The sequence below is a fragment of the Schistocerca nitens genome, chromosome 11 (assembly GCF_023898315.1).
Source record: "Schistocerca nitens isolate TAMUIC-IGC-003100 chromosome 11, iqSchNite1.1, whole genome shotgun sequence".
Taxonomy (NCBI): Eukaryota; Metazoa; Arthropoda; class Insecta; order Orthoptera; family Acrididae; genus Schistocerca; species Schistocerca nitens.
The window spans coordinates 31,048,026-31,065,294 of NC_064624.1; the positions used below are offsets into that span (position 1 = coordinate 31,048,026).

Consider the following 17,269-nt stretch of genomic DNA (forward strand, 5'->3'; position numbering starts at 1 on the left):
GTATTAAATGTTGGTATAAACAGTTTACAGAGAATGGGTGTTTGTGCAAAGGGAAAAGTTCTGGACGGCCGAGAACGAGTGATGAAAATGTAGCACGCATCCAGCGAGCATTTGTTCGCAGCCCAGGAAAATCGACTCGCAGAGCTAGCAGAGAGCTGCAAATTCCACAATCAACAGTATGGAGAGGCACATTGGCACTTATCTGTCCGTAACTACCTGAACGTCAACTACCCGAGCCGATGGATCGGCCGCCAGGCAGCCCGTGACAGAGCACTTCATCACTGGCCTCCAAGAAGCCCTGATCTTACCCCCTGCGATTTTTTTCTTATGGGGGTATGTTAAGGATATGGTGTTTCGGCCACCTCTCCCAGCCACCATTGATGATTTGAAACGAGAAATAACAGCAGCTATCCAAACTGTTACGCCTGATATGCTGCAGAGAGTGTGGAACGAGTTGGAGTATCGGGTTGATATTGCTCGAATGTCTGGAGGGGGCCATATTGAACATCTCTGAACTTGTTTTTGAGTGAAAAAAAACTTTTTAAATACTCCTTGTAGTGATGTATAACAGAAGGTTATATTATGTTTCTTTCATTAAATACACATTATTAAAGTTGTATTCTTTTTGAATCACCCTGTATATGTTACATGCGTGGACATACAACACGTTCTACTTTGTCATAAATTGGCACATTCCATGGTATTTTGCCAGAGACAGTTGCCGTCATATAATTTCATGGTTCATGACTTTGGTACTTAACTAACACGGTAAATTTAGGGGATGGATCTGGTGCAAGGTGTGGTTCAGCCAAAATAGTTTCCTGTCTGATTAAATTTGTGATGCTTGAAAAAGGTATGGGACACAAACTAATTAATTATATGGTCTGACCACCATGTTGGGCAGAACGATAACTGGAGAATTTTAGCACTTTATTTCTATCTGGTCAACTGCAAGTACTGTGTAGAAATACATAAAAAGTTTTTATGTTAGAGTGATAGTTTCCTGCCTTGTGACAGGAACTTTGCAGTGATTGAGGAAAGAAAGTGTCAAAGTTATGGCTCCTTTAGAATGGAAGCATGTCATTGCTTAGGCCACTGTAGAACCTTCGAAGTTGACCATACAGGATATGATGGAAGACAAGGGCATCGGATCTGTTGAGCTGGTTCTCAAAATGCCACCTACTTTGAAAATTACTGCTGTGCTCTGGTTGAAGCTATGCAGTGATGATTCTCTAGGCATAAGCGGTTTCATCCATGTGAAAGACATTGTATTGTGAAACATGTTTTTGAACATGAAGTAAAAGAAATTCTATTGGATTTTGGTTTTTGGTTGCTCTACAATGGGGTACTGTGTGGTGTCACAGCCAGACACCACACGTGCTAGGTGGTAGCTTAAATCGGCCGCGGTCCTGTAGTACATGTCGCACCCGCGTGTCGCCACTGTGTGATCGCAAACCTAGCACCACCACAAGGCAGGTCTCGAGAGACTGACTCGAACTCAGCCCAGTTGTACGGACGACAGAGCTAGCGACTAGACGTACGAAGCCTTTCTCTCTCATTAGCCGAGAGACGGAATAGCCTTCAGCTAAGTTAATGGCTACGAACTAGCAAGGCGCCATTAGCCTTACAGTGATAGTAATTAAAGTCTCCTTTGTGCGATGTACCACAATGAAATTAAAGATAAGTATATGAGAAGCTCCGTTCTTTTCTTCATAGCATTAATTACGTATCCTGTTCCAGTACTTCACGCCCGTCTGCGTTAGTCTAGCGTGCATTAAGCCACCTCTATCTACAAGGTGTTGGCCCAGCTGCCGACACATCATACTGAATCTTGTAAGGAGAAGAAAGGCAATCTATTGGATGTGATGAAATACAGGGAATCAAAATCCAGGCATTTTATGAAAACATTCAGTGTGCGAACTGAGTGTAATGTGCCAGCTTTGGGCTCAACTTCATAACAAACTCATGTTCTATTACTTATTTAAGACCAAAGCAATTAGTTTACTATAAATATTAGTTTGTATCTTGATATAATTTTTTTATTTAAAACTTTGAGACTCTAGGCAACCTTATAGTTCTAGTAGAGTGTGATATACAGCAATGCTGTATATCAGTTGCTATACACTGTTTTTCCATTTTAACATTTATGTATTTTCTAAAACCTATCCTTAGTGCAATTTTAAAAAGCACAACCAACTATTCTCAACAGTCTGCATCTGCAAACAATAAATATCTATTACATTTTTATTAACAGTTTTTGTCGATTTCCTAAAAACTTGGAAATATACCATACAGCGTTATTCATGCACATGTTTCATTTTGCTATGATTATGTACATCTATCAGGTGACACTAATTGAGAATATGATTGATTGGTACCTTCTTCCAGCCACTAGGAAACTTCAATGGGCTCAGAGATGTTTGATATGCTACTGTTAGAGAAGGAACAAGTTTAGTGTAATATGAGTGGTATTGTACAGCCATCTCATATTGCCCAGGTGCCTTTTCTCTATTAAGTGAGTACACAGTATAAAATCAGCAAAAATTTATCATCTCAGAATCTGTCATTAAGATGTTTACGCCGGTACTGAAAGGAGGAACTCCATTATGATATTCCACAATGAAATAGATTTGAAAGAGAAAATTGAATATTTGGCCTTGTGTCTGTTATCTTCAGTTTGTATGCCAATAGGGCAACTGATAGTGATTTCAGTCCAGCTACTGACACTGTGTGCTGATTGCTTACTGTGAAAATTCAATCAAGATGTGTAATGTTAATGCATTGAAATTGGTCCTATGATGTATTGAGTTTCAGGGTAGTGAACAGAACTGATTTCAGAATGTCTCTCTACAGTCCCATGGATGGGTCAAGGCCATCTACCACTGAGTATCTACCCTGTTAAAACCACCTGTCGGTCAAGCAACATGTAAAAGTATGAAGTTAGGCATATCTTGTAATAGTTAATGTATACTTAAACAAGTTGTTTAAACGAATTTAAATGCAATGACAACTAAATAAGGAAATGTAAACACAGTGACAAAGATAAGTTGAATGGTGTACTGTCAATGTAAGACACAAAAATAGAAATGGCCATCCTTAAAATCATTAAATTGAATTATATAGGATCACATAGCAAGGTTAAACACGTTAGATTGAAGATAATGCAGTTCAATTATATGAATAATTATGAATATTTGACAGATTCCCCAGTTACATAAGCTAATGTGAAATCGGAACTAAGTCCAGCTGGGTGTTAATCATCAGTGATGCTGTGTCACTGTCAATCAAAGTTCATTACAAAACAGAACTATCAGTTGCGCAAAGTGAAAGTTCGTCAGTCACAAAAACATACAACAATTTAATGGAATGAGAAAATGCCAAAATCCTCATGTATTGCTCAAAATCTTATCATCTATACAATTTTAGAGAGCTGAAATGACACAACTGGTTGGCTGCCCAGAGACTTCGGTTCAACTACTGTGAAAACCTATGCAGACTTAACAGTAACAGTTCACTGGCCCAGACTATGTGAGAAACACACATACATTACCAAAGACTATGAGGCACAGCAGTACTGTTTATTTAAAACCTCAAGAAACCATACCATGCTGGTCATTTTCAAAACATCTTACAAAACTTAATTAAAGTAAGTGATTTAAAGTACATTGTTCTTATTGAAACTAATCAACTTGAAATAAACACCTTCCCATACTGGTCACTTTGGAAGCTTACCAAACATTCTAAGATAAATATTAACATTAAATATCAGTGAAAACATGATAAACAGCCATCATATGCAACTGTTAAAATAAGTCAATACAAGGAAATATTACTATAGAAATGATTTTGTCATATCAGATGAGATAATTTCCTGCTCATTTACATAGTGCTTTAAGGTACTATGTAGCACATACCAAATTCGAAGTACAACCAGTTGAACTGGACCCATCTTGATCACACTGCATAATAGTTAATTTGTCAAAAATACCTGAACACAAATTCACTAAGGATGATGGATTTAATTTGATTTTGGCAGAGAAGCTAAGACAGCTTTGGTCTAACCTGGCACCGAAACAGTTTATTGTGCAGTATTGCTTGCTGTATATCTAGTAAAGCCAACCAGTGCCCTTAGATAGTGCAAGGAGTCTCTCTACCCATTATTTGTTAGACACAATTTCTTCACTTCTAGTTTCACTGAAAATTCTGTCTCTTTGCTCTCCAATGTCATGCATTGGAAGATTAGGTGTGATGCAGTTTCTTCACTGTCATCAGAGATGCTACATTTATGGTCTTCTTCCATTATACCCATTGTATGTAGGTGTTTTTTTTTTTTAAATTCCCATGACTGGTCATCAGTCCAAACATGAGTTTAATCTCTTTCTTCTTCGAGCCCAGGGTTACAGAGCATCTTTTAAAGCACAACTTTGGCATCGTTACCTTACCATGTTTTTGCTTATAGACCTTGGTCTAGTATTCTATGTGCTTCTTCTAAGCCAGTTCCATAGTTCGTTTGATCATAGCATTGGTGAATATCAGAACAGGTACCGGTCCACTGAATGGAGTCTTTGCCCCCATCCTGGCCAATCTGTCAGCTTCTTTATTGCCACTGATCCCTGAGTGACCAAGGACCCATATTAAGTTTCTGCTATTGAATCCCCTAACTCCACCAAAGCCCTGTGACATTCTGCAATAATAATATATTGTGCTGCAGGAGCTCCCAATAATTTCAGGGCTACCTTGCTGTCTGAATAGATGTAGATGCTATGGTCCTTGTAGCACCTATATATATTCTCCTCCACACACGCCTTGATTGCAGTAATTTCAGCTTGGAATACCGAGGCCAGTTTTACTAGAGAGATGATGCCCTCCAGTTTTGGCTGAACCCTGTACACCCCGCCCCCAGCACCTTGGTCTGATTTTGACCCATCAGTGAACCAGACAGTGTCCTCTGCATGGTGTCAAACTGTTTTCCCACTGCTCCCTGCCTCCAATTATTGTATTGTAAGGCTTGTTGAAGCAGTTGGGAGTTGTTATATAGTCAGGCGGCATTTCTCAAGCCATTCCTATATTTGCCTCATTATTTTAGTGTGTGTGTGTCTAGATATCCCAATGTGATCCAGTTTTTACCAGTTTTGAGTGTGTATGCACCAGCTGCTGCCTTCATCTTAACCCAAAGATGTAGTGGAGGCATGTCCCGCATGACTTACATCCCAGTGGTTGGTGTGCTACTAATTCAGCCTGTTGTGGCAAAGCAGGCCAGTTTGTGCACCTTAGCAAGCTCCTTAGCTGCAGCCTGCTGTTGTACATTCTTCCACGACACTACGGCCTCATAGGAGATCCTAAGTCTACCCACTGTTGTGTGTGTCCAGTGCATACATCAGGATCTTAGGCCCCAGTTTTTGCCACAAGACCTTCTGGTACTCACTAGAGTACAATTCGCCTTGGAGCGGATGCTCTTAATGTGAAGGGTCCATGTTAGTTTCTCATCTAAGATTATCTCTAGATATTTCACTATCCCCTTCACAGATGTTTCATCAAAAAGCTTTAGATGTGCTGCTTCGTGATTGGTACCACAACAGTCTTGTTAGGATTAACGTTTAAGTCCTATGTAATGTACCAGTCTTGCACAATATCCAGTGCACCTTGTGCCATATTCCTAACCGTGTCAGCAAATTTGCCGGGTATTACTATGACAAGGTCATCTGCGTATCCGTGGCAAAAGCATCGTCTGTAATTTAGTTCCTCAATGAGTTCGTTTTCCAGTAGGTTCCACAATAAAGTGGACAACACTCCTTGTGGACAACCTCTAGTGGTGTTAATTACTATTTTTTCATTCATCATGTGGCCTCTACCCTCCTTCCACTAAGCATGGCCCTAGTCCACCTACATATAGTGGTCACTAGGTCATGCACCTCTGTTGACCTAACCATGGAATCAAAGGTTGTGTTACTAAAAGCCCCCTTGACGCCCAGGAAGATGCAGAGGGCTGTTTCTTGAAAGGAAAGTGCTTTCTCCACCCTCCCAACAAATAGTTGGAGAGCTGTCTCACTTGATTTACCTGGTTATGTGTGTGAGTTTGAATGTAGAGGAGCCCTAGTTAGCCTCCTCTCCCCAGCATGTACATTAACTCAACTGATTGCTCTCATATCCTTGGCCTTCGTATGATCAATTCTCCCTGGCTTTGGAATAAAGACAACCTTCACTGTCCTCCAGGCATTGGGAATGACTCCCACTGCTAGGCTAACCCTGAATAACGTGCAAAGGACTCTTATAAGATTGTCTCCTATTTGTTTTAAGAGAGCTGAAACGGTTCCATCTGGACCAGGTGACTTGACCGATTAGAATGTTGCCACCGCCCATTGGATTTTACTGAAATTGACACACTCCTTAGCTGATTCCCAGTCCTCTCTTTGAGTGTCTGAGAACTATTGTCTTTCAGGGCTCGCGTTCTGCTCTATGTTATCCGCCCGAGCATATTGAGGAAAATGAGTTTTGAGGAGCAGTTCCAGTGTCTCATGTGCTGTCTCTGTATTTTCCCCATCGTCCTTCCTCAATTAACCTCCTGGATTAGTTGGTACTCTGGTGAGGATTTTGTGAAGCCTGGCTTGAGATAAGTACCTTCCCATGCTGGTCGCTTTAGAACCTTACGAAACATTCTGAGATAAATACTACATTAATTATCAGTTAAAACATGATAAATTGCCATCATATGCAACTGTTACAGTAATTAAATACAAGGAAATATTTCTATACAAACAAACTTGTCATATCAGGTGAGATTGTAATTTCCTGCTCATTTACATGGTGCTTTAGGTTACTACATAGCACTTACCAAGTTTGAATTACAACCAATTCAACTTGACACATCTTGATCACACTGCATAATAGTTAATTTGTCAAAAAAGTATCTAATACACATTTGATAAGGATAAGGGTGTAGTGTAAAATATGCTGTCTTTTGGTGTATGGAATTGTGGAGTACATTTAGCTCTGGTCAAATTAATTGAGTAGTTCTAATCAAATTGTAGATACCCTGGATCCAGTTGAGTTCCAGTCAAACTATGTATTCACTGTACAGTTTGATGTATTGTTTATGCTTGTGGCAATTTTGGCTTACATGTAGTACTATTAACATTATTGTAATCAGTGTTTATAAAATTAATTAATGAAAAACTATACAGGGCTCTATTTAACACCTGAAGTTGGGCTGCACAGTTTGAAATAGTGCTGTTGAATTCAATTTTAGTGTTTTTCTGTATAATATTTGTGAATAATATTTTATAGCTGGAAAGTGACAAATTAGCAGTTGGCTATGCATCTGATTTTTTGAGATCAGTCAGCAGAGTTAGAATCTTTGATTTGTTGCATCCTTTGTTTATTGCTGTCCCTCACTAATTTTGGCCGCATTCATCTTTTGTTTGTCAATGAGTTTATGATTATGTTTAAATGTGTGACAAAAATTCTACTTGCCATCATAGCACTGACCTTGGGAAAGTCCTAAAATTGCTTAAAGATTCAAGTGCAAAAGTTACATGGATGTGAATTTAAATACTGCCTCACAGTTGTCGGCCTTTTCTCACAGGAAAGTAACCCCAATGGATAGTAGGTTATGGGCATTTCTCTTGACTTAGAAGGAACATAGTTCACCAGAGCAAAATATTAAATGTATAGATTTTCATGTTTCAATGTTAAATGGGAAATGTTCAGTGTCAATCAATCCTGTGCATTTGATGGTAGATTCACATTACTATCTCACGTATAATTTTTGAAAGTTTGAATGCATGACGGATTTTCAGTTACCTTCATTATTTGTTCAAATTAATTTCCAGTGGTGCTTTCAAAGACTTGATACCATATATTGCAGTTTATAAAATTCATTTGTTTCTTCAAAAAATTGCCTCCAAAATTGAGGTGTGTTATACTCAAATTTAATATAACAAGTCCAGTATTCCAGTCAAAATTCCCGGTTGCCTTAAAAATGGCCATATATCCAATGCAGCAGGAAATCTATTTCTATCTAGTAACATTGGATTCAATTGTCAGAAGAATGCCAAGCTGAAGAGATTAGGCAAGAGGTCTCGCATACATTGTGGCGGGCGCCGCCTCCACGGAGTAACATCTCCTCTCTCGACAGGGCAGCCGTCCGATCCATTAAAGAAGACGAGGATCTGATAGTTCTACCAGCCGACAAAGGCAACACAACGGTTCTATCACGTGATGACTATCTGGGAAAGATGGATCTCTTACTTGAGGACTCAGCATACAGAACATTGCAGGACGACCCAACTGAACGGATAAAACGGAAGACGCTTTCACTGTTGAAGAAGAGTTCTTTACCTGACGACGTTCTCATAAAACTTCGTCCTGGTGCTGCCGTGCCACCGAGACTATACGGCCTACCCAAGATTCATAAGAAAGGGGTCCCGCTTCGTCCGATCGTGAGTAACTTGGGTGCTCCTACCTACAATCTAGCCAAGTATTTAGCATCTGTTCTTGGCCCTCACGTCGGTAAATGCGAACATCACATTCCCAATTCTATGGTGTTTATTCAGAGATTGAAGTCCTTGTCTCTTAGTCCCTGCGATTTGCTTGTGAGCTTTGATGTCGTGTTGCTTTTTACCCGGGTTCCTCTGGAAGAATCCTTGCAATTAATTGGTGAGAAACTGGATGAGGACACAAGCAGGCTTTGTCGCCACGTGCTGACGTCGACGTACTTTTTATTCAATGACAAATATTTTGAACAGACTGACGGAGTGGCTATGGGGAGCCCACTGTCCCCAATAGTCGCCAACCTTTTTATGGAAGATTTGGAGGACATGGCGCTGAAGACGGCGTCCTTAAAACCAACCTGTTTCTGGAGGTACGTTGACGACACATTTATGGTGTGGCCTCGTGGGAGAGAGGCTCTTGACCGCCTCCTAGATCATTTTAATTCCCTGCATCCTAGCATCAAGTTTACCATGGAGGTGGAAAGTGATGGAAAGCTTCCGTTTCTGGATGTTCTGGTGTACAGAAAGGATGATGGGACATTGGGACACAGTGTTTATCGTAAGCCTACGCACACGGACCGTTACCTGCATGCTTCTAGCTGTCATCCATCGTTGCAGCGTACAGGGGTCCTGCGAACGTTGGCGAGAAGAGCTTATGCCATTTCAGATGCAGAAAGCTTGACACAAGAATTGGACCACCTTAAGGTTGTGTTCAAGCAGAATGGCTATACAGATAAACAGATCCGTCGTGCTTTCCAGTTTGGACCATCGCCTGAACCACCAGAAGATACCTGCAAATCGGTGGCTTTTCTGCCTTTTGCTGGGAGCATTTCCTCAAAGATAGGAAGAATTCTAAAAAGATATCACATCAAAAGTATTTTTCGTTCGCCGGTGAAGCTTAGAGCGTTTCTTGGCTCTGTTAAGGATGACTTGGGTTTGAGGAAGCCCGGTGTGTACAAGATCCCTTGCCACTGTGGGAAGGCTTATATTGGTCAGACGATCCGGACCATTCAGGACCGATGTGTTGAGCATCAGCGGCACACATGGCTGCTTCAACCCGAGAAATCCGCAGTGGCGGAGCACTGTCTCACCGAGGGACACAGAATGCAATATGATGCGACACAAATGGTTGCCCCTGCATCTCGCTATTGGGACTGTGTTTTAAAAGAATCCATAGAGATTCGTTTATCCGACAATCTTATTAATAGAGACAAGGGTTATCTTTTAAGTAAGACTTGGGACCCGGTGTTATCTGACATTAAAAAACAACGGTCTGCGTCTCAATCGTCGGAATAGAATTTTTTAAAATTTCTTTTATTTTTGACAGCGATATCTCGATTTCGCCTCTTTCCACCACCGGCGGCGCGGCATGTTTACTGCACTAGAGGGCAGCTACGGCACCTTCTCGCGCACGCATTGTGGGTTTTCTGCGGCCTATATATGGGCTGCCGCTTGCGCTGGGAAGTCAGTTCCGGCGAGATTGTGCACTAGCGCTCTCACCTGACGATGGCGGCCATTTGGACCGCAGAAATATTGTCTTGAAGACGTCATGATCCGGCTGCATACCCGAGAAGAATATTACGCCGGGAAAGCCTTCGTAGTCGCTGTGTATCTTGATGGAATAATCGTCTATGGAAGTGACAGCAGACAGTATATGCAGTGCTTAAGGGAAGTATTCCTAAGGTTAAAAGCAGTGAAGTTAACAGTGAGTACAAAAAATTGTGACTTTTTGATGGAATAGATAGCATACCTAGGACATATTAAAAGATGGATGTAACACAGACCAAGATTAATTAGAGGTGTATGGAAATTTCCCGTACCACAATCTGTACAAGAGATGCAGTCACTCTGGACTTGTGAACTATTACCACCAGTTCGTAAAAGGATGTGTGGATACTGTCAAAAGGTTGACAATTCTTAGAAGAAGGGTACTAAATTTGTGTGGTCAGAAGTGCCAGCATGCTTTTGAGGGGCTAAAAGCAGCTTAAACATTGAGTCCAATTGTAGCATTTCCAGATTTTAATACAGAATTTGTTTTATTATGTGATGCGTAAATTCAAGCACCAGCCAAGAGGTAGAATGTGTAGAACATCCAGTAGCTTACGCTCAAGGCAACTGAATTCTGAAGAATGAAGTTATTCCACAATGGAGAATGGGAAGTTAACCTTATTTATGGACTTTCATACTTCAAATTTTATCTGTACAGTAAAACATTCAGAGTAATAACAGATCATACGACATTAAAATAGTTGGGGTTACAGAATCCTTCCCAATAGGTTGACATGATGGGCAGCAAGGCTAAGCGAATTTGATTTTGAACTTATTCATAAAACTGAGAAGAAGCATGGGAATGCAGATAGCTGAAGTAGAAAACCAGCAGTATTACATATTACTCAGAATATCGAAGAACTACAAATCCAAGTAGAAGTCTTAGAGGGGGAAGTAGTTATTAAAATGGTTGCAGTCCGCAGAAGATAGTGTTCCATATAGGGATAAATTTGTTGCAAGAAGGGAAGTATTTAAAGGAACATAGTTCACCAGAGCAAAATATTAAATGTATAGATTTTCATGTTTCAATGTTAAATGGGAAATGTTCAGTGTCAATCAATCCTGTGCATTTGATGGTAGATTCACATTACTATCTCACGTATAATTTTTGAAAGTTTGAATGCATGACGGATTTTCAGTTACCTTCATTATTTGTTCAAATTAATTTCCAGTGGTGCTTTCAAAGACTTGATACCATATATTGCAGTTTATAAAATTCATTTGTTTCTTCAAAAAATTGCCTCCAAAATTGAGGTGTGTTATACTCAAATTTAATATAACAAGTCCAGTATTCCAGTCAAAATTCCCGGTTGCCTTAAAAATGGCCATATATCCAATGCAGCAGGAAATCTATTTCTATCTAGTAACATTGGATTCAATTGTCAGAAGAAATGCACCAGTACAATGAACATGTTACAGGGATTCACAAGCTTCGTTGAGATGTTTCTCTTGGAACACCAGCTGATTGCGTACAAATCATTCTGTCCTTCCTCCTCTCTCTTCAGGGATGACCTGACCTTGGCTCATTGGTTACTGTTGTTTCATGTTTTTGCTATTGACTGTGCACACTTGTTTGTGGTTGTGATATGCCATACTCCATAGAAGTACTCCCAATCTTGAAGACATGCAAAACAGCTTGTCCCACATCAAGCGAGTGTTCTGTTTTGCTATACTTCTAGTTCTCTGCTAGAAAACAATCACTGAGTGAATACCTCAGTCATAGTAGTTACTGGATACCATACCATCAAGGCAAGTTACAAACTTTAGAGCTAAAGGAATAGATACGTACATTGTTGTTGTATGATCTTATTTGTTCACTAGATATGTAACCACAGCAGTGTGCAGCTCTTGATGGAGTGACACTTGAATGCATTGCTCTTTTGTTACTGCATGCAAGCAGTACTGACAGCATAACACCACCACTGCAAAATATTTCTGATCACTGCTGTAGCCTAACAAAACACTCCAAATACTGTTATCTGCATATTTGCAGAGACTCTTTGAGCTGCTTGCGGCAACTTGTTTGCAGTACATATACGATCACTATGCATTACTGAGAAGGTACTACAAATATGGAAAATTTTTTTCCTGATCAATTACAGGCCAGCTAAGGTTTTACATTTATTTATGGTACTCCTTCTTCTGTACACATTTTTCTTTCCATGCACCTGACGTTCAGTTTCTATCTTGTCTTTTTGGAACTGTTAAGCTGTGGAGAATTTACCAACTCAATCCTGTTTCTGTATTTGGTTTGGTTTTAAATATCTTGCTAATTTATACAAGTTTCTTGTAGGTCTTTGTGCACTCTTGTAAGGCATTGAGATTTTTTAATGGTTTTAGTACTGCTACACAGTTTTTCTTTTCAGTATGCTAAGACTCATTAACCTTGTATGCCAAATTTTGTCTCCAGTTATTTTTCTACATATTTATCTATACTTCTGTATTGTTTCTGAATTTAAATGTTTGTGGTTGTATTTTGTTTCCTAATATCTTTTCTTTTTCGTAATTTTCACTATCTTTTGTTGATTCTAAAATTAGTATTTGTGATATAGATGTGTATTCCGTGTGATACAGATGTGTATTTTGGCCAAATGACTACCTTGCAAGTTGGAGGTTCTGCAATTTTGGAGAATGAATTTTTACTATAAACATCTTCTGTTAACTGAAATGCAGAGTCCATCTTTTATAGTCTTCCTCTTGTGGTTCCAGTTTCCCCACCATTTGGCTACATGACTTCTCATAGATCCTTAAATTTGTCTTCCCCTGACCCTCCCACACTTCGTATTTGATAGGGATGTTGCAGTCCTTAGTTACCCATTACTGCTTCACTGCTGCTTATCAGAGGAGACGAGTAGTCATGCTTTTCCTACTGTTTTTTCTTTCTCTCTGTTCTGTGGTTTCTCTACATTGTCAGCATTGCTAAATTATCTACAAAATTTGAACAAACAATTTTGAAATTATCAATTTTCTAACCAAGTAGTATTCAGCTTCTGGTAGTAGATTCTGACAACTGCTCCATCTGTTCAATATTCACTTTTCTAGTATAGTCTGAAAGAAGAATGGAGTTAGTACATTGCCTTGGCTATAGTTGGTTCTTATCTCAAATGAGGCTGTCAGTTCTTTTAAGAAGACCCGTGTTGTCTTCTGTATTTCAGATTCTTTAAGAATTTTGAAATAAAGCAGTCTTGCTTTATAGTCATAGGCCTTCTAAAATGTTACAGATGTATTCCAATAGTATTTTGCTCCTTTAGTCCTCTATCAATTTGGCCTTCACAGGACCATCCTGTCCTAAGCCATCTCTGATATATCTTGTATTTTAGAATTCTGCTGTTGTCTCCTTGAACTTTTCATGGAATTTCATTGAATCTTATGTGAACATGGTTATCAGTTATTCTAGGCCAGCAATCTTACTTTTATTATTCAGTGGTAATGGTCAATTTCAACAGGTATCTATGTCTGACTCTGGAATTCATCATCTTTTTGGAATTGTGCTTTGTTACTGGCACACAAGCTGTTTGATATTCTCAAATCATATTATTGTTGTCCTCGTATCTTTTTAGTGGTCTTTTTCTTTGCAGTTTTCCTTTTTTCTTACATATAGTCAGGCAGACATTCATAAATGAAAACATTTTCTACCAGGACTGATGTGGAATGTACTTATTCAAAATTAATTTGGCAGTTGTACAATTCTCAAGTGGTAGCTCAGTGTGATGTCTGAATCCTTTATAATTCCTTTTGAGGTAATGCTTTCCTTGTGTTAACCATGTTTACAAATTCCATTTTCTTTACAAGATGGGAGTCTTTGTAATCTGTATGCCTAGAAATTGGTAGTACTTCATGTACTAATTTCTATCAAAGTCATGTCATACTGCACATCTTAATATCCAGTCCCCAAGCACTAAGCATGACATTTAATAACACTGACTTAGTTCATAGTAAGCTGTCACTTGAGAATGGCATAACAGTCAAAATTCCAGTTGTGAATAAATTCATTTAATAGCAGTTTGGGCAGATAATGTTCTAATCTCCACTCTGTGCCAGTCTGAGGATAAAAGTTAAATAAAATCTGTATGTTTTCCTCTGGAACTTCATCAGATGCTTCTCAACATTGTTCTGAGGACTGTTTTACCTTCTGCATTGTTATCCTGATCTATTGGTGCATGTGCATTAATTATTGTGTACCTTTCACCTAAATATTCAATTATTGCAGGGAGAGAGACTTCTGGAGGTAATGAAAAATTTGGATTTTGGATTGTTTGGGGGAAGAGGCAAAACAGCGAGGTCAATGGTCTAATCGTATTAGGAAAGGATGGGGAAGGAAGTCGACCATGCCCTTTCAAAGGAACCATCCCAGCATATGCCTGGAGTGATTTAGGGAAATCATGTAAAACCTAAATCTGGATGGTTGGGCGTGGGATTGAACCGTTGTCCTCCCAAAAAATTTGGTACCGTTTGCAACATAATTGCCATTTATGAATGCAGAGCCTAGTTCTGTAGTAGTTTTGCGAATTTCTTCCCTGTGTTCTCTGTGAAGAATCTACAGTTCTCTGATTGTGGTATTTCTTCATCTGTGAATGTGATATTTTGTAATGCCAATTTTAACTTGTCCATTTACAATGTGTGAAACTATTTTGAGTTTGCCAGTATTTATTAATGTTTGTATATTTAATGGTCCAAGCCTGTATGTAGTTTTGGTGTGAACTTAAGGTTGGGTTTAGGTGTCACTCCTCACCTCTGCAAGTTGGTCTGGGCTGCCCAGAGCACAAAGGTCCAAATGTGTCACTTACGATGATGGATTCATCTGTCATTGCATGGCAGTTTTCATAACGGAAAAAAAGTTAAAGAAAATTTTACACAAAGTGTAAGTGCATAACAGATTAAAGATGTTATTGGTCACTTTCCTTTGTGAAGTGTCTAGTAGGAAGTATGGCTACAACCAAATTACTGGCTTGTGTAGTTATTTACAGTACTGAAGACAGTGAGAAAATGGAGACTGAATTCTTACTAACATTCTGTTTCATTAACTGCAACAGTTTATCATGTCCTCTTAAATGATATTTTCAAGCCTAACTTACAGCATTTTGTGGACCAATCACATGTTGGTGGGCGTTAATAGAATTCTATGTATTTACTGTCTCATCAGTTGTAAATCACTGGCCATTTCTTCAAATATTTCAGGTGGAAACCTCAATAAGATGTGCATCTGATAGTGCAAGGTAAGTTTTCATAATTCACTGCAGAACTCTTTCAGAAATATAAATTTTTGTTTATTAATTGTGAGAGTACTTCAGTTATAAAATGCACTACCGTAATGATTCATTAATACTATTCTTTGCAACAACCATTATGTGAGTATTCCTAGATAAATAGAGCAAATGTCTGATATCCATACAGGAAAATAAAAGTTCAGGTGGCATATCAGCAGCTGTATTGTGTTTAATGCAGAATGCCACATGAAATCACTGAAATTCATCTTGATGGGCACAAGCTAATATCATACTGCAGTAGAACAAGTTAGAAGAAAGGGTGAATGGCTATATATCCAAAAATTGGAGATGATTCCCAGCCTTTCAGATTAATGAATATAGTGTTGAACACCTCTCTCAATGCGGTGCCGCAGTGGTGCTCAGGTAACGCACAAGCTTGCAGTGGTTTACAGGCCACCATCAAGAAGAAACGTAAGTAGCTGGTGCCACTTTCAGTAAGACTGTGAAGACTTAACTGGTGAATCCTCATTCTCTTTGTTTCTCCTTCGTCCTAGTGTGTTCCTGAAGGCTGTCCCATTCGTTAGACACATTACAGGTGACAAAGTAATGCATAATTGGCAGCTCCAGATCAGTGGGTAGGGTTCTCATGTACCCTCTGATACAGGTCAGGCCCAGAAGGGTGAGTGCCTGAGCTGTTACCTTCCCAAATGCCAATTGGTCCCTCTGTCAGGAGTTTGGGGGGTGTGACCTGAGGTGCGAACAATTATTTACGGTGGGTGAAGCCCCCTCTGAGGGGGTTCCCAGTTGGAAAGAGCATGCCATTGGAGATGTTGGCAATCATGGGGGATTCTTTTGCAATGTATCAATCACCATCTTAACGTGTGTCTACTAAACATAAACAGAATGAGGCTATAGATTTGAAGGCCCTCCCAAATGCACCTTGGTTCCTCATGGTATCGCACACTGAAGAGGGTCATTTCTTTGCTACAGTTAATGCATGCCTTATTCTGGAAGGTGTTGCAGTTGGAGACTCTGTGAAATTTTTCTCATTTATGATAAAGATGGATGCAAACTTAATGCCCACATGCACTCAAAAATGGTTCAAATGTCTCTGAGCACTATGGGACTTAACATCTATGGTCATCAGTCCCCTAGAACTTAGAACTACTTAAACCTAACTAACCTAGGGGCAGCACACAACACCCAGTCATCACGAGGCAGAGAAAATCCCTGACCCCGCCGGGAATCGAACCCTGGCGCGGGAAGTGAGAACGCTACTGCACGACCATGAGCTGCGGACCCACGTGCACTCATTTTCTACCATTTGCTCGAGTAGTTTGTGCCTCAAAGATTAAGGGAGGCTGTGAAGTAATCACAGTCCAACCATACATTCCAAACCAGATGAGTTCGTACAAGTGTCAACGTTATAATAAAACATGCATCTAGTTAAAACATGGCCAAGTGTGTTACTTTTGGCTGAGATGCTCACGAGGGCAGCTGTTCGCCTCCTCTCTGCTGTATCAAATGTAATCCCGTGAATGTCCCAAGTGTCTTAATGAGTAAGCATCCAGAAGATCTGATTGAAGGACATCAAACCCCACCCTGTCACTTGCAATTGTTAGCTAGTCAAAATCCGTGCATTTTACCGTCTGGCATTTACAGTACCATTTTTGCTATGCCGTGCGTAACGGAGGATATGCCCACTAAGACTTCCAACTTCAAGTCAGTGTTGCAGTAGTGAAATCACACAGGTCACAATAGTATCCCTGTCTCCTACTACAGCTACGCAACAAGCAATCAGATCTTTACATTTGGTGGCGAAATCACGTGCTACACAACTGTCAGGCTGAAAGGACAATAGCAATACTCGTGCAAAGACTTTCTACAGCTAAAAACATACTCTTCATCTGTCAACTAGAAAGTTCTAAGAACTCTAACAAAAACAAATGGTCTTCTCCTTCGCTGACTTGGAGATCCACTTCAGTGGTGTTGGCATATGTACCCTTACCTGGCTGACCTCCATTT

At 39.7% G+C, this 17,269-nt stretch overlaps 1 protein-coding gene across 2 annotated transcripts in view; it reads left to right on the forward strand.

Moving 5' to 3' along the window:
• The window catches only part of LOC126213424 (zinc finger protein 99-like), a 126,294-nt gene that overhangs the window by 68,361 nt on the left and 40,664 nt on the right, over positions 1-17,269 (forward strand). Inside the window, exon 7 of one of the 2 annotated variants that reach the window (XM_049941164.1) lies at positions 15,216-15,253. In XM_049941164.1, the coding sequence (XP_049797121.1) occupies positions 15,216-15,253 (38 nt within the window). Of the gene's footprint in view, positions 1-15,215; positions 15,254-15,523; positions 15,668-17,269 lie in introns of those variants that run through there. The other variant, XM_049941165.1, reaches the window with a different exon arrangement.